At 37.6% G+C, this 18,689-nt stretch overlaps 1 protein-coding gene across 1 annotated transcript; it reads right to left on the reverse strand.

The window, feature by feature from the left end:
* Positions 1–766: 766 nt before the first annotated feature.
* Positions 767–17,993, reverse strand: LOC140242696 (uncharacterized). The gene is made up of 8 exons (XM_072322458.1): positions 17,695–17,993; positions 13,233–13,302; positions 10,567–10,619; positions 9,731–9,856; positions 8,212–8,408; positions 5,585–5,662; positions 4,756–4,969; positions 767–2,045 (listed from the first exon to the last, which is right to left on the reverse strand). The coding sequence occupies exons 1-8, from the start codon at positions 17,918–17,920 to the stop codon at positions 2,005–2,007; spliced, it is 1,005 nt and encodes a 334-aa protein (XP_072178559.1). The 5' UTR covers positions 17,921–17,993; the 3' UTR covers positions 767–2,004.
* Between the last annotated feature and the right edge of the window lie 696 nt (positions 17,994–18,689).

Raw genomic sequence — 18,689 nt, forward strand, 5'->3', positions numbered from 1 at the left:
TATTAAGTCATCAATTCGAACATAAAATGACTATTTGTAGAACCAAACCTTGCACGAACCCTGTTGTCAATACTTCAACCTTACTTGTAAGTCTTCAAATTGAAAATTTTTTGTTCGATTTAAGGTTGACGTTTGTCCGCGATACTACCCTGTCATGATCCTAAATGCTACAATCCGCAGCCCCATTACGATATGTGTATTGGGCTGCTGGTCGTAGTTTATAAAATATGGATTTTCGCAAAAACTGCAGGATATTTCGAGGAGAACTTTTTACTGTATATTTAGGATGTACAAAACATCACATTTCCGCATTCAGAAAGTAGTGCCAGTGTTGCTGGAACGAAACCCATTTTCTAAGCCTCTTTTTCAGCTTCACCCCATGGCCTAGTTTGGATATCGATGTAATCATGGACCCTGCAGGGTACATGATGTAATTTAGTGAAATCTACTACACGTATCTGCTGTCTTTCTCTGATCTTATTGCCTACTCATTGCCAGCATGCGGACTTTATTAGGAGGTGTAATCATGGTGCTTCAAAAGCTGTGTTCTCTTTACAGAGTCACTGGCACATATGACTTCAGAAGATGTATTTTACCAAATCTGTGTGTGTTGAGTAAATTGGAAAAAAAGAAAAGAAAAAGAAAGAGGTGAAGTCAAGAGAAAATTTGATCGATTTTGTAATGCAATAAAAAAAAAAAATGGCATGATTTAAATTGTGGATATCACACACTAATATGTGCAGTTGTCTTTTTTTCTTTGTTGTTCTTTGTTCTTTGTTGTTTTATTCAAGTGGCTGATGGATGACTAGTGATAAGAGATGTATGTGCTGAATTGCAGTCTTATCTGGTTGTAATAATTTGCTTTGTTTTGATGCTCTTACTCCCACAGTTATTGTTGCCAGTTTCTTTGTAATTCTCAACAAACAAAAAAATTAAAGGACTCTTCTTGGGTGTGTTGGTGTGATCGTGTTCGAATGTGTGCTCTGTGTTTATTTCTGTGTGTGTGTTAATGGTTGTATGCTTGCATTGCTTAGTGTCAGTGTCTATGCATAAATATCTGTCTTTTTATTTCAAACCATGTCTCACTTTTTATGATCCAGCTCATATAATGTCACACCACATTCTTTTCTCTGTAAGAATACTGAGACATCTAACACAAGAAATGACAAACTTTGCTTACAAGAAAGTAGTGTTATTCTGTTGCACAGATGGTATGACAAAAATGAATTCATTGGGATAATGATAGTTTGATAAAAAATACACTTGAATATATCATTGATTGTTGACATAGAGTACATGATACTATCATTCATGAGGCCCATGTCAAGAAGCTGTTATTCATTTCATCCATTTATTCACTATGAAAACAAGATAGTCTTTTCAGAGCCCAAGGGCATGCTTTAAAAAAGAACCCTGTAGTCGTACAAAACAAAGATACAAAGTCAAAACTCAAGTACAGGCTCATGGGTTGTACGATTATGAAACCATGGGAACACTTAAAAAAATGTAATGCAACAAAGAGTACATTATATGGATTGAAGACAAAAAGGCTGTTAAACTCTCACCCATACTTTTGTTTTATGTAAGAAAATACTAAAATTAAATGAAATACACTGAATGATAGACAGAGGTCACTAATGTGATGCATATCAACAGTTTTCATAGCAATAATTCAGTTTGTTAGTGGAAAATGAGCAATTAACTTTTCCACTAATAGATCACAGTAGAGTATATTCATTTTCTGGTCAGTTTCCCTTTTCGTTTATTACAATATTTCATTTGATACAAACTGTTTTCCTGTATGATTCACACAAATGCACCCACGTGTGCACACAAACACACACACATAGATGCAGTCATAAAAAGATGATTTGTATTACAAAAATAGTAAGATCTTTGGACTGAAAAGCTTGAAAAATTAAGGCCACACACAGGCAGGCGTCAAAGTTGTAACTGATCCCACTGGATTCCTTGTCTTGTCATGAAATGGCCGTAGGAGGCGGTTTACAAGCACACTTCGTCTGGGCCGCGGCCTGGCTTATGACCTGTAGAACCGATGATGAGAATTAGAGACATACACTTGTAATGATAAGAGTTTTATCCCAAAACGAGCTAACTCCATTCTTGTTAAGTTGAGATATTTGAGATTAAAGCTGCTAAAATCAAAGAAAATGAGAAGAAAATACAGGATATTTTTTATCACAACTTCTAGAATATTCCTTGTTATGTCACAAGTGAGATATTACTGGAAAGTTTCACATTGCTCTATATCTGATGGTGGACTTACTTTGAAATGTTTAAGAATGGCGATTAGCTCATTTTGCAATAATTTTTTTCGTAGAACAGAGGAATATACATTGGGAAGCCCAAATCAAAAATACTGATCGGGGGAAGGGGGGGGGGGGGGGGGTGGAGAGGTTTTGATGGAATGCTTCCCTTAGAGCATCATTGTACTCACGATACTTATATTACAATTACCCAAGTTCGCTGGATCCAGTTGATGGTTCAAAAAGTTCTTACAGTATACCTTAAACACAAACTTCTTTCACAGTATATGTACTCTATCTGAGACAACATTCGATGAACACTTTACGGATTGTAAGATTGATATATTCTGCTTGGCATAGTTGTCGAACAGGTCCACTAATTGGCCTCTTCAATATCTACTTTTCAATGGTCTTTTCTCGATCGCAGCTGCAAGTAGGCCTACCCATATCATTACCAGTGGCGTATCTAGGGGGGGGGGCAAGGGGGGCATGTGCCCCGGGCGCCACTCCTTGGGGGCGCAAAAAAACGAAAAAAAAAAAAACGAAGAAGAAGAAGAAAAAAAAGAAAAGAAGAAGAAAAAGAAGAAGAAGAAGAAGAAGAAGAAGAAAAAAAAAAAAAAACTCGCCCGGAAGGGGGAGGGAGAATGGTGGGGGGCAGAAAACCAAATCAAACAAGATAAAAACAAAACATGATGACGCGGACAAAATGACAATGTTTATTGTGTTCACACAAAAATTCTATGTTCTGTGAGCTGAAATACAAAAATTTTCGGCTCGCTCGCTGCGCTCGCTCGCCAAAATATTTATAAAAAAGAAGGAAGAACAAAACGTGATGATGACAAAATGGCAGTGTCTATTGTGTTCACACATGTCATTTTATATTTAGCAGGCAAAATGTTTCACGGAGCAGCGGCTGCAATTTCATTCGTTCTGAAGCAATCGCCCATTGGATCAAGAGAGGGCGTCAACGGTTTCGAACATACGGGGGGGGGGGGCGCAAAAAAACAATAACAAATCAAACAAGATAAGAACAAAACGTAATGATGACGCGGAAATATACAAATTTCGGCTCACTCGCTCGTACTAATTTAGAGTATTTTTTTCAAGTTTTCAGTTTGTTGGTATAAATTGTTATCTATAAGGCCGTCGCTATATTTTGATTAGAATTGTAAGATTTAATAAGCAAAAAATGACAAGAGTTTCATGATTTGTAAGCTGAAATACAAAAATTTTCGGCTCGCTCGCTGCGCTCGCTCGCCAAAATTTGTATAAAAAAGAGAAGAAGATAAGAACAAAACGTGACGATGACGCGGACAAAATGATAATGTCTATTGTGTTCACTCATGTCATTTTATATTTAGCAGGAAAAATGTTACACGGAGCAGCGACTGCAATTTTATTCGTTCTGAAGCGATCGCCGATTGGATCAAAAGAGGACGCCAACGGTTTCGAACATACGGGGAAGGGGGGCGCAAGAAAAAAATCAAACAAGATAAGAAAAAAACGTAATGATGACGCAGAAATATACAAATTTCGGCTCACTCGCTCGTACTAATTTAGAGTATTTTTTCAAGTCCTCAGTTTGTTGGTATAAATCGTTATCTATAAGGTCGTCACTATAATTGTGAGATTTAATAAGCAAGACAAGAATTCCATGTTTTGTAAGCTGAAATAAAAAAATATTCGGCTCGCTCGCTGCGCTCGCTCGCCAAAATTTATATTAAAAAAAAAATATAAGAACAATACGTGATGATGACGAGGACATTTACAAATTTCAGCTCACTCGCGCGCACTAATTTAGAGTATTTTTTTTAAGTCCTCAGTTTTTTTTTGGTATAAATCGATATCTATAAGGCTGTCACTATATCTTGATTAGAATTGTAAGATTTGGTAAGCACAAAAATGACAAAAATTCCATGTTTTGTAAGCTGAAATACAAAAATTTTCGGCTCGCTCGCTGCGCTCTCTCGCCAAAATCTATCAAAATTCATTACATTTAAATCACCCTCAAAAAGATCCCTTTTAAGTGCTTGAAAAAGCATCATGTGGACTTTATGGGGTAGGGGTTGAACACTTTTTTCAGAAATTAGGGGCGCAATTTTCGTGCTTGCCCCGGGCGCCGTTTTCCCTAGATACGCCACTGATCATTACTATTACATCTTCAGGGCGGTTCTATCTGTCTGTGTTTTTCTCTTCAATTTTTCTCCGTTGAGTATTGGGGTGATAATGACCAAGGGGTGCAGCAGCAGTATAAATGGCATAAACTACAACGGGATAAAAGTCAACCAGAAAGACACGCCACGCGGAATTCGAAAGCGGAATCAGTGGTGAAGAAAGAATAAAGGTAATCAGGGGCAAAGGGGGGAAAAGGAAGAAGACGTGAGGAAGGATAGCACGAGAATATAATGAAAACAGAAGGAAACAGAAGGCGGAAAATCAAAAGGAACTTGTACAGAAATTAGGAATTAAACTGATAAATTGTGCTTACCGTGAGCGTTCTTGAGATCCTCGCAGATGAGCCTGTACTCCGTGGTAGTGACGAGCTTGTCAAACGCCGCGTTCCACCACTCGAAGAAATCAGTACTGTCCTTTCTTGCCATCATCCCGTACCCACCGAGGGCGCAACGATTCTCGAAGTTATCCGCGGTCACCCTCCTCAGTTTGGCCAGCTGGGGTTCGTCGTAGCAAAATGCTGCTTTGACCTATAGTCATATACAGACTAACATTGAATGCATTTCTCCTTGAATACCAAGAAATGATCAATACAATATCCTATTGAGATCAAAAATTAAATATTCATTTATTTTTGGTTCTTAATATGACCACCGCGGCTTTTGAAGACATTAGTTGTTCGACCTACCAGGGGTAAAGAAATAATATACAGAAAGATTGCGAGAGAGAGAGAGAGAGAGAGAGAGGGAGAGGGAGAGGGAGAGAGAGAGCAATTTCATGTACCATATGATTTCAGAGCTACAAAATCTTTCCACTTTGACAAAAGAATATAAAATTCTCCCTGATTTGGGATTCCGTTTCTCCTGTTGAGATGGTAGTATCACAAAAGCATATCTTTCTGAAAGGTTTCTTGGAACTCACTGAGTTTGATACATGCTTGTAATTTTCCACCAAGCACAATTAAATGTTTGGTGTGAAGTGGGGAGATGAAATAATACCGGAAAACACAGACAGTCTGAAAAAAACAAAAACAAACAAACAATCAACAGACAAACATGCTGCGGTTTACGCAGTACTTGTTGAAGATATAAAAAACTTATGCACAATTTCAAGTCCTCTATAAAGGCATCTGTAGTATCACTCACAGTTCCGTCAATGACGGCTGCCACTAGGTCGTCTAGAGACGGGAAGTACCTTGTTTGGCTGTCACTCAGCCCGGCGCCCTGTCGAATAGGACATCGAACAGGACATCGAAGAGTAAGTTGCTGCCATTATGACATAAACATAACTATGGTAGAATTTGTCAAGATTTTGGTTTCTTTGAATTTTTGCTTGTGCACGGGTCTATTTCATTTGGAGGTTTGCAAATGTGATCAATCATGAATACGGTTTCTATGACAACTTCCAAGACATAATCAACCAGCCCTGAGTGTTTGAGGTTTTTTTTCTCGATGATAGCTAGTTTTCACTGCTGTTAGGAACTGCAGGCATCCTAGTGAAATGGGTCTGAGATAATTAATGAGGAAAATACCGTAGGCTTTATCAACTATACAGCAAAACAAAGCAAAACAAAACAAACATATAAAGAAAAGATATTGCTGGTCAGAACTTACAAACTCTTGACGTAAAAGTCAACAAATGAAGACTGAAAACATTTACTGAAGATTTTGAACTTACATTTAAAGGCATAGGATCAGAAAGACATATTTAAGCTTTTTCAGCCATATGTGGCATAGCATTATGTTGTGCATGTTAAATGCCTGAGAATCATTATCAAGTTTACCCCTCACCCCCCCCCCCGAAAAAAAAAGAAAAGAAAAAAGAAAATGCCGACTTTTAATTCACACCCTTAGTTTCGATTTAAAAAGCAGACGTCCTTCCTGGAAACACAGTGTTGTAACAAACAAGTCTGCACAATACCGCTACATCCTGTTAAAGGACAAGTTCACCTTCACAGATATGTGGATTGAGTGAATGCAGCAATATTTGTAGAACACATCAGTGAGAGTTTGAGGAAAATCGGACAATCTGTTCAAAAGTTATGAATTCTTGAAGTTTCTGCCCAGTCATGGCTGGATGAGAAGACTACTATAGCTTGTGATGTCACATGTGTACAACGATATAAAGAAACAATAAAGAAAAATCAACATATTTTCACTTTTCTCGCATAACAAAAGAATACTCGTCTTCTCTCTTTCAGAAGGCAGGGGGAATAATATTACCCTTAACATAAGTCAGTAACAAGTCAATGTGCACATTATTCAAAAAGTAAAGTTTTGTGAAATTCTCTTTTTATTTTCCTTATATCGTTGTACGCATGTGATATCATACACCGTAGTAGTCTTCTCATCCAGCAGTAACTGCGCAGATGCTTTAAAAATTCATAACTTTTGAACGGATTGTCCGATTTTCCCCAAATTTTCACTGATGTGTTCTACTAATATCGTTGCATTCACTCAATCCACATGTATATGAAGGTGAACTTGTCCTTTAAAAGTGGAATATAGGGTATAATGAGTGTGCGCGTGTGTTGGGGGTGCTGTTTATGACTACAATACAGGAGATTTTCTATAATGATAGTGGTGGAGCAATATACTTTTAATCTGTAATTGCTTTAAAGAGGAATACTCGAATAATAAATCATTTGTGGGGTGTATATGATAAGTTAACAAAAGTGAAGAACTCTTTCTCGTTTCCTCGCTGTGAATATTGTCAACCAAATATGTTGACAAATTATATGGCCTATTGCTCATTTTACCAAAAAAAAATGAAATAAGATAAAATACACGCAGAAAACAAAATATCATACTGGAGAAAGTCAAATTATTACAGTATCTCGTTAAAAAATGGATGAATGAATTTTTCTTCCGAAGAGTTTTGGAAAGCTGTTGAAAGTTCAGTTACGAGCTCCGAGTTAAAGTCAATGGACTAACAAAATTGCCAAAATCGGATTCCGAATTCTGATGATGCAGCTCGCATTTTTTATTCTCGAGAATAAAAAATCACCACGTCTTTCATTGTAAGGGTCACGTATAGTGGTTTGGGGTCCTACTCTGAAACAGCATACCTTCAATCAATTTGTCACGAGAACTTTGTTAAAATGAAAAATAGATTGTTTTCAGGCACTCCGAAGATGTACGAAGTTCAAAAAACACATAAAACTCAGAAAAGAAAATTATTCTCGCATAAATTGATAGTCGTCAAAATTTTGCATGTAACTATTTTTTGAGCGATCTGGTAGCACTAGAAAGAATTTAAGATTTATGCTCGAAACTAAAAAAAACCCCCAAAAGTCACCCATTTTTTTTTTAATCGTTGGTTAGAGTTTTTTTACTAAACAGTCATCCCATAGGCGATCATAAACATTTTTTTTTTTCAATTCAATTTAAGTGAAATTTGGAATTGTATTGAAAAAAAAAATTATAGTGAAACCAAACATTCCCCCATTACGTGACCACGTCTATCCAATCGCTGACTATCATTTGATTAGTATTATTATGATCTGAGCTCCCTCGTGCAGACGTTTCATTATTATAATACTGTAGGCCTGCATACAATAATAATAACAACGTTTGAGGTGTTTGTAATAGTACTGCCTGATTTGATCTTAGCATTGCCTGGGGGGAACTATTTCTCAATAGGGCCCAATTTATTGTTGTCATTTTCATAAACAACAAGTTTTTGAATGACCAATATGACCGATATGAAGCATTCGGTAAAAATAATTTCCTTTGTCCTGATGCACAAGGTTCTATACTATAGTACGGTGTACCTGAATGATGTCATCGTAATTGGCGAGACACCGAGCGTCGCTCGAGAAAGCAGAGACGAATCCTACTGTGACGTCACGAAGATCTCGCCAATCAAAATTCGTGGTGGTGTTTGCCACGTAGATCCCCACCCTAGAGAGCTTGCTGTAAGGCTTGGTGAATCCAAACACCCTCGACCGAGTTTTCGTGATGCCCCATCCTAAAACAATACCAAAACGAAACGAAAACAACAGAAACAAAGTAACAAAAACACAAAAACGAAGGACATGACTGTACAATCATGGTGACATCGTTAAGTGTACTTTCTTTCCTCTTTTTGTTTTCTCAATATCTCCATGCAAGGTAACGGCGTAAATAACACATGCATTCTTTTCCGGAGAGAGGCATCACTTTGGAATAACAGTAAAAGTAATGTACAAAGTGTTGCTGCTTTCGGCTTTGAGGTACTTTTTTCTTTTATGATAATTAATTCTGAAACAAGAAAGTTACATAGACTAAAAAAAAAAATGATTTTCAGAGAGCAAAGATAATGGTTGTGATTAACGCATTTTGTCATGCGCAATATGAGATGGTGTAATTCATTGTCACTCCTGCACAAGATGACCCACAAGCTACAGAGACTATAATTTATGACGTGATGACAAATTTTGACGATCTCATGGATTGGTTCATTTGATTTTGACCTATGTCACTAATTTGGGAAAACACAGGAAACGCAGAGCTTTAAAAAAAACTCTTTTTTTGCTCTTATGTCGATGAAACTTCCATCTTTATGTTGGGAGAGCAATTTTATGCTCTTTTGCACAGAAATATCAGACAAATAGAGTGAAGTAGGTTGTGATTAACTTGCAAATGATGATTTTTTTTTCTTCTCGTGATACATTGACAAGCCATCGATTATGCAGGTCAGGCTATGATGATGATTACAGTTCGTTATTCCGAAGGTTCTTTGGTCCGAAGGTTCGTTATTCCGAAGGTTCGTTAATCCGGAAATGTGATAAGGTTTGTTATTCCGAAGGTTCATTAATTCGAAAATGAAATAAGGTTCGTTATTCCGAAGGTTAGTTAATAGTCCGAAAATGAAACAAAGCTCGTTACTCCGAAGGTTCGTTACGGACCCTATTTCATTTCGGATCAACGAACCTTCGGAATAACGAACCCTATTTCATGTTCGGATTAACGAACCTTCGGAATAACGAACCCTATTTCATTTTCGGATAAACGAGCCTTCGGAATAACGAACCTCTAGGTATACATAACGAATTTGTGTGTTTCGGATTAACGAACCTTTAGAATAACAAACCTTCGGAATAACGAACAGCACCCGATGATGATATTGCTCATGTTGCTAAATAATTAACATCCTGCACTTTTTTTGCCAGTTATCTGCATTTTTGTGTTTAGCGCTTTCCCGCTATCACTTTAATGATTCGAAAAACACATCGCTGCTAGGAGGATGAATAATTTCCAAGTTATTGTGCCACAGGATCCTTCTAATAAAATCAAGATTGCGCACCGTACCTGCGCATGCGTCGTACCACCTTCCGAGCAGGCCCTCTCCGCCTAGTGTTGTCCCGTCCGACTTCGTGGACACACAGCGACTTGAATCTTCAATTATAACGCAGTTCTTGTTGGCTATTTTGCACACTGGGGAGACAATGGCAATCAATAATGCTATTAAATAATAGGGTGACTGACGCGTAGTAAACTGTACTAAATAGAGATTGATTAAATATAGCGTACAATATTTCAATTCTTTGCTCTGCTTGTCGATCACATAGGAAAATGCTCAGTTCGTATAGAACAAAGTGGCCGATTTCGATTCGAAACCTGGCTGTAACCTTAAAGTGGGAGTCCTAGTGAACAACAATGTATTTAACGGCAAATGTGTAACTTGATAACAAACAAAAGAAGCTAAATAACCACAGTGAAAGCAAGCTATAAGTACACTGTACTGAATTGAGATTAAAAGCTATTAAATGAATATAGCTAGCGTATTTTAATTCTTTGCTCTGCTTGTCGATCACATAGAAAAAGGCTCACTTGGTAGAACAAAGTATATAGCTGATTACGATTCGAAACCTGTCTGCAACATAAAGTGGGAGTCTCGGTGAGCAACAATATCGGCAATATATGGTACAGTGCACTCCCGTTATAACGAACACGGTTATAACGAAATACCACTTACAACGAATTTGAAATCTAGGCCGCAACATTATCCATTCTATATGTGTTTTTATTGTTTATTTGTTCGGTTATGACGAAATTTTGATGCAACGAAAGAAATCTGCCGGTCCCGAGACTTCGTTATAACGGGAGTCTACTGTATTGTTTTAAGTATGAAGGGATATTCTTACCTGCATTCACAATATCAATGTTGTAGCCCTTAATGGTTCCACTTGCCTCGTCCCTTTTTGTACAAACAAAAGATAAACAAAGCCGAAGTACCAAATCAAACTTTGTAAAAGTTTTATTGAACATGGACAGAGTGTATACGTTGCGTTTCGTTATCGTTTTGTCTACAGTAGTCGCTCAGACCATGCTCACACGAGGTTTATACTTCTCGCCAGGGTCGAGATTTTTTTTTTTTTTTTGAATCCGTGTTAAGAAGGGAATAATTATAGATCTACGCCAATTCTAAGGATGATTCAAATGTCTCGAGTGCAATGTAATGAAAAGAACGAACAGCTTAGTGGAATTTTGAGCAGTATTAAAGAGGGAGCGGCAATAATAATGATAAAAATGATGTATTTAAATGCTCTTCATAATCATGTCAAAGCAAGAGACAAAATGTCTACATTTTTTATCTTAGCTGCTATGGAACTCCGTTAACACAATGACCGAGCCCTCTTGGTCAAGTGCATGCCTTTGACGTCATTAAACACAGAATCGCTCTTTCTGGTCTTACGATCAAATTCCGTGTGACAAAGAGTATGCGTCCGTTTTTTTTTTCCTGGTACAAAACTCAGTGATATAATGGGTCAAGGGTCATAACGGTCGCATGTTATCATGACAGACCTGCATGTGCGATAGAGCGATAAGAGTTATTGTATAGTTCTTCATCGGTTTGTAGAATTGAAGTCCGACAAATATTGTATATTGGCCTATACATTTTTTTTTTTTTTTTTTTAGAACACGTTCTATTGAAAACTTTTTTTCTTCTATAGAACACGTTTTGGTTCATTTGGCTTCCATCATTTATAGGGCCTAGCTACTAGGTCTGTCTGAGAAAACACAGCATCACAATAAATTTCTTTCTTCCCCCGCGATTGACTCTCATTATAATACACGTGACTAGGAGAACGATTTTGCAGACCCGACAGGTTGACGAATTAAAGGAGTCTTTTTGTAAGTGACGCCAAAACTATCGTAATCGATAGACAGCATGTTGATCCTACACGAGAACAATGGCAAATGGTGTATTAAATCCATTAAAAGTTATAATCCTACAGTGGATAAAATTAAAGGTAATGCGTATTTGTAATTCCATCAAGATTGGATCGATCACTTCAGATTTTTTTTTTTTTTCATGAAACTGAGTGTGTTCTTGTAGATAATTTGTAAAGTACAGTATACGTGATGAAAGCGATCACATAATAGGAATTTGATGTATAGGTTCAGCATCAGGGCCGACAAAATGTCAGGAAGAAGGCCATTTTTCCCCTCTGCCAGATTCATTACAGATTAGAAGGCCGAGGCTTTTTCCTGTTTTGATTTCTCTAGGTGCACTCGAGTTCCCACAATACATTTTTTAAACTGTAGAAAATAAGTGTACGTTCGTATCACAAGCCTTTAGATTCAACACAAAACAATAGGCCATTATAAACGAAAATATATTTATGGAGTTTCATTAAAATGTCTCACTTTATGTACTTTGGTTGTTCATGTTGGAAAAAAAAAGAGCAAAATGAACCTCTACCTGAAGTCATAGCTGACTGTTCTTGGAATTTAGTGAATTCAATAAAACGTGAGTAAAATTTTAATTGAAACGTAAAGCTGCATGGGGAATTAAAGTATTACATATTTATATTGCAAAGCAGTATAATCGGTTATAATTATGTATACAAATTATATGAGATGATGGTGTCATCGCCTTATACCTACAAGCAGCTTTAAAGGAATAGAACAGTTTTGGTTCAGATGGGGTTCAGGTTTGCAAATTTTTTTGTGAGACAATGGGAAACCTCATATAAAATATGCAAGAGCGTATACAATTCTAAGAGGAATTAAAAGCTTATTTGATAATGATTGGCTTTGAAGTGACTGAGATATCCAAAACAAAGAGGTTCTAATAAAAGGTGGGACCCACCTCTTATTAGGACCACTTTGTTTTACTTTGTTTTTGGATATCTCAGCCATATTTCAAAACCGATTTTCATCAAATAAACTTCCTCTTAGAATTGTATGCTCTTCAAAACTTCATAAGAGGTTTCTGGTTATCTCTCCAAAAATTACAATCTGAATCCCCCATCTCCACCAAAATTATGCCATCCCTTTTAATAATGTACATGCCATGGCTTCAAAATGAGACGCTTTTATCAAATTATCCTGTAGATTTAATGTTTTGCCATTGATGACTGATAATAAAAGAGGGCGTTGTTCGGGTGCTATAATGTCACCGAAGTCGTTCATAAGGTGTTTTTTTTTTTGGAATTTCTGTTTGTTTTGTTTTGTTGTTGTTGTAGTTGTTGTTGTTGTTGTTGTTGTTGTTGTTGTTGTGGTTTTTTTTTTTTTTTTGTGCGAATGTATTGCGGAGTAGTGAGGCAATGCAGTAGCCCCATCTCATTTGTATATTATATGCTATGTGACTAGTATCATTGTTTCGGGAAGCACGTGACACTACAAAACTACAAACGAACGAAGGACAATTTTGAAAATTCATCGCAGTTAGCTATTCCTTTCCTGCTTAGCCTTTCGTACGAGACGATTCAAGGTGAATTAATGAGAGCGATATTATTCAAGAGACTTAAAAACAGGGAATGGGAGGAATAAAAAAAAAAAATAGTTTGACTGGTCAGCTTACAGATATTCCAAATTGACGTCATAATGGCCGGAGGCGAAGGTCCAGATCTTGTCCTGGGAACCTCCAGAACCTGAAAATAATAGTGAAAATCGTGATGACTTAACGACCGCAAAACACGTTCAAAATGTCAAGGTATACTCGTTCATGTGCATGCCAGATGGATTAGCATTTCTTCGAGGATATCTACCTTTTTTTCTCACTTTGGTACCCTTGCGAGCATTTCCTCCTCTGTATATGTACTCTGACATCTGAAGATTCAAATATTTAGTTTTACCTGTTTTGTTTTGTTTGTTTGTTTGTTTGTTTTAACTTCCAATATTTTTCTCACCTCGAACATTACATATTTGATGCATCAGAATAATGTAGGAAAAATGGCATGCTCTTCGCGACTGGCTATACTCACGCCACGATTGGCCATTAGTAGCTGATCGTGAGATTTTTGTTCATGTCTATCACAAGTTGCGCCATGATTAAAATCGTGGTCAGAATCGTAGAGTAATCGTGGTGATCGTATCTGAGATTAATCGTGGCAATCGCGTTGATTAGGCAATTTTTGAATCGTCAAAAACTTTTCTTGTCACTTGCTGTTGTATCGTGGGTTGCAAGTAACAAAACTTAGGACTGCAAATAAGGAAGGAACAGAAAAGGCGTGGCAGTTAACGTCTCGGTGTTTATTGCAGAACTGACTGTCTCCAGACATACACTCATGTATATAAGAACAGTTTCAATAGGTGGAGTGTTGGAATGCATGCTGACACCTGAGGCACATGCATGCTAATACAGGGAGGTTACCTAATGAGGTTACATAATGAATGTCAGGGTGTCTAGACACTTTATGAATATGCGATGTATATTTGTAAACACAACATTCTCCCTCTCGTTGAAATTACCTTCATGGCACTGATCCATTACAATATACTCCAAACTAATTTCCAAATTGATCAGTGTTTACACAATCCTTTCAACATCATCACATATAAAATTGCCAAATTGATCAGGTTTACAAAACCCTTTCAACTTTATCGCATTTAAAATCTCTGCCTTAAACCGTTACTCTGTATCTCTTCATTACTGATACATCATGGCAAAGGTGAGTTTTTTGTTTGTTTGTTTGTTTGTTTGTTTTTTGGTGTGTGTATATATGTAAAGCCAAATACTGTAGGATGAAAACCTTCATCTTCCACATTTTCCTTTCCAGACATAACATGACAAATTGAAACTAATTATTCCTTTACACATGTGATGGAACATGGGGTGTTTTCTCTCTCGGTTAACAACATATATTATGTCCTGGAAATCAAAGGGAGTTCAGCATTCCTGCATAACAGAATTCAAAGTTCATTTGATGAAATTTGGTTCTGAAATGGCCAAGATATCCCCCAAAACAAAGCGGGCTTAACAAAAGGTGGGATCCACCTTTTTTAAAGTCACTTTGTTTTACTTTGTCTTTGGATATGTCGGTCATTGCAAAATCAATTTTCATCAAATAAACTTTGAATACCTTGTTAAAACTGTATGTTCGGATTATCTCGCAAACAGTTAAAATCTGAATCACCCGTCTCAACCAAAACTATACCACCCTGTTACAATGTTTACCGTCCGATACAATCGCGTCGTAAAAGTGGAAACGCTATGGTTATCGTATACCATTTAAATTGAACTTACATCAACCATTCCGTAATTTCCCTTCTTATACCACTATGAATGGTGTGTTTCTCATATCTTTTTTGATAGATAAAGTATTCTTTAACATAGGGAGAGGTTTGCGTTACTTCATGTGGGAAACCCTAAAAAAGGGCTGCGGGATTTACTTCTTAAATAGGGCTCTCCCCGCGGTGATCTGTCCGCTCAGGCCAACACCACGATAACAAATTTTAAAGAATAAAATAAATCCTTTTCAGGGCTCCCACAAGGTAAGCTGTCCTTTCTAAGTACTGCACCTTAAAACAAAGAATAATCCCTACACAGTCTTTTCAGGACTTCCCATGATGTAATAACAAAAGAATAACCTCAGCGGTTCTTATCAGAGCTTCCACGCCATGATCGTCCCATGCGAGACTACCCAGTCATTTTAGGACCATCTAGACGCCCATTCCACTTTCGCATGTAACACATCGATTCACAACAAAAAAATACTCTACACTCCCTTCTTTACACTTGCCTTTTCACTTTTACCATCAAGAAAGTTCAAGAGAATGGAGTCAAAACTGTCTCATTTTCCTTAAATCAATGTTCGATGTCGCCACTCAAAAATATCTGAAGCTTATGCCAAATTCGATCTGCCGAGCAGGCAGTAAGACAATAAACCATTTCGAGGTCCCAGTTTGTGCATGAGCAGAAAAAGGTCATTTGTACTGAGAGACAGGTTGGTTTTTCAATTCACTGAGATTAGCGTCTGTGATGCAATGATTATACAGATAATCCTTATTAACGGTGCCTACCAGTACGTCCACCTGACAGCAAGTCTGGCGTGGCAATGTTAACAGAAAAAGTTTGTTAATGCATTCAATACAGCACAATGAAATGGATACTTCCCAAAGTGTTGACTGACGAACCATTGTGGTTACCCTACGCAGGGTTCATTCTTTGTTTGAATACGAGTTCCATAAATTGCTACGTTGGGCAAGCTGATGCAAAATGTCGCTTTGAATGGAGTGAAGTGCCTAATCAAATGAGAAAAATGAAATGTCATTTGTACCCGTGTGCACATGAGCTATCTCCGAACTAGCTCCTGTTGACTCCTGTCAAAACTGCATAATCACCAGCCACTTTCTAAGGAAGAATATTATGTCTTTGCGATGGTAATTACTTTTCGCCTCCCTACTTATTAAAGATAGGTGATACGTTAATGGTATAGACACGGGGTGCTCAGATAGAAATTGCACAAAGAAGAATAAAAATTATGAAATAAAAAAAAAATTACTCGATTAGGCATGTCCGGACAGCGTTGCTAGTCTGATATATCTATCAATGGAGAATTATACTTTAATTTGTCGGAATTACGTGGACAAGTGATGACACCAGTTTTCCAGGAGGGTACAGTTTCAAACACTTTCACATCATACAGCTCTGATTTATACTTTTCCACATCTATTTCTGGACGGAATTGACTTTTGTTGTATAGTATGCTTCATCCTTAAGTGAGATTTCATTTTATTTTGATAATTGAACAAACAAAATAGAGCCAACATGATGTCTGCGTTCAAAATCAAACTTCAGACTGCTCAGCCAGACGGCGGCATCGAACATCGATCATCAAAGGAAAATATGCAATGTGGAATTCTTTTGAACATCAACATAGAAAACTGACAACTATTTCAATAATTACAGCCAGCTGGAACTTCATCTGTTAAACCTCCTTACTTCCCCACTTCTATATCTCTATCTCCATTCTTCACACATGACGCACCGCAAACCTCTCCCTATGTTAATCTTACCACCATCCAATCCTTCAAAGATCAAAAGTGGTCTTTGTTCTTATGTACTGAAAAGTAAATGCATTTATACAGGGGCGGATCACAGATTTCCGTAAAGGGGAATCGCCTTTGCAAAATTATGGGGGCGCACGCACCCCCATTTTTTCTTCTTAATTCTTTTGTTTTAACCAAATATAAAGAAGGGGGCGCGCCCGGTGCGCCACCTCTGGATCCGCCACTGATTGCATTCTATACATTTTTTTTTTTTTTTGTTACAAAAGATTGCCTGCATGCACAATACTCAAAAACTCGTCGGAGGCTTCTCTTACTTGATTAATGCTCAGCAAACAGTCGCCTACGAAACATAATTATCGTTCGTGAGAGCAGGTGCGTAAAATATCCATTCTAATAGGCTGTAGGAAAATAAATATTTGTGAATCTTCATACATCAGAGAAACGGCCTGTTGAATGAGGCCATACCGATCCATGAGGCAACGTAGACTTTTACGTAAAGAATTCACAGGCCAGTACAAGTATACATTAAGGAAGAGTGAGAACAGGGACAATGGGATTTCTTTTCATTCATGTTATTGCGCAAGCGAACTGTCCTGTATGCACCGAGACAATTAAAAGGCGTAATTTTGCCGACGTTAAGATAATAATTATTCTTTACACCCTATCAAAATGCACTAATCATATACATTATATTATTTAAGTTGATTTTACGGAATGAAGTAGAGTCAAATAAACACAAAAGTCGAAGTTTAATCAAAATCGGATATAAAGCATGCAAAAAAGTCTTCAAGTTTCACATGCGTATGATGTGGAAGAACAATACAATGATAGCGCAGAGCATCACTGTTTTGTGTAGGCCTAAACTTCAGACCCGCAGATAAACTTGTTTCTCATGTCCCGATTTCGATGCAACTTTGACATTTCCCTTTGTTCGATTTTACTTTGTTTCTTACGGTCAACTTGAATATAAAGCAAAAATTTGCTAGAAGACATTAGCAATGACAAAGAAAAGAGTAAATTGACCGGCCAACCTGGGGCGGCGAATTCCTGCTCGTACTCCACCTCGATGTGACCATTCCTGGCAAGGGCAACCACGCCAAGGACTACTGCTGCCACCGACAAGACGATCACCACGGCGATGATGAGCTCTGTTCTTCGACGACGGTCGTCCATGGTTTCCGCGCCCTTCCGATGTCCGATTTCGTCCTCGTTCACCAGCCGCTCCGGAGCCAAATCTGACAGCGCCGTAGTTGACATGTTTTATACTGTCAAGCCCCTCACACCGTGTGTGTGCCGAATTAACGACGTTCAGATGACAGAGACATCAAACGCCAGACCACGACACAGGGGAAGTATTGCTTCCGGGTCAAAATATACACCATTTCCTCTGCAGTGTCATCCAATTAATAGCATCATTGGCAATGATTGGCGATAAAGACATATACAAAATGTACATGTATCATGGTCTCCTGATAAGGGTAAGTTCTGTTATAGTTGGTTAACTAGATGTTACAAAAACATTTCCCACTTTTGATCCGTAATAGTTCGAAAACTATACATCAGATAACACTGTCATTGATACAAGTAATAGCTGAATAGTATTTAGTTGGAGGTGATTTGAATTTGATTTTGGTCAAATTTGAACCATCTGTACAAAATTTAACTCTACAAAAGAACCACTGAAGTGTATGTGAGTGTGTGCTATGAATACCACGAATATCACGTTTTCAGAGCTCTGCTGCCTAGGCTTCTGGAATGGCACATGAATGCTTTATTGATAATTCATGATGGATTGCCCTGGGCACAGCTGTAGTCTGAATTCACGTTAAAATGCATGCACATCAAAAAAAAAAAAACAAAAAAAAAAACGCACATGCTTTCACTTGCTTGCATACGATACATTTCAGGATGAATAAAGACTAGCTGTGATAGCGGAATTTCTCATAAATATGTAATAGAGCATTCAAACTTTTGCCATTGTCAGGGTGTTAACCACATACTGCCATGCACACCAATAGACCCCTGT

Source organism: Diadema setosum, chromosome 19 (genome assembly GCF_964275005.1).
Source record: "Diadema setosum chromosome 19, eeDiaSeto1, whole genome shotgun sequence".
Taxonomy (NCBI): Eukaryota; Metazoa; Echinodermata; class Echinoidea; order Diadematoida; family Diadematidae; genus Diadema; species Diadema setosum.

Bases quoted from the DNA above. Each gene is read 5' to 3' on its own strand.
- LOC140242696 (XM_072322458.1), bottom strand. From the start codon at position 17,920: ATGTCAACTACGGCGCTGTCAGATTTGGCTCCGGAGCGGCTGGTGAAC. The intron at 8,409-9,730 runs GTACGGTGCGCA...GTATTGTTTTAG, and splicing joins GTGGTACGACGCATGCGCAG to GATGGGGCATCACGAAAACT. The intron at 4,970-5,584 runs GTGAGTGATACT...ATATGACTATAG, and splicing joins CAGCCGTCATTGACGGAACT to GTCAAAGCAGCATTTTGCTA.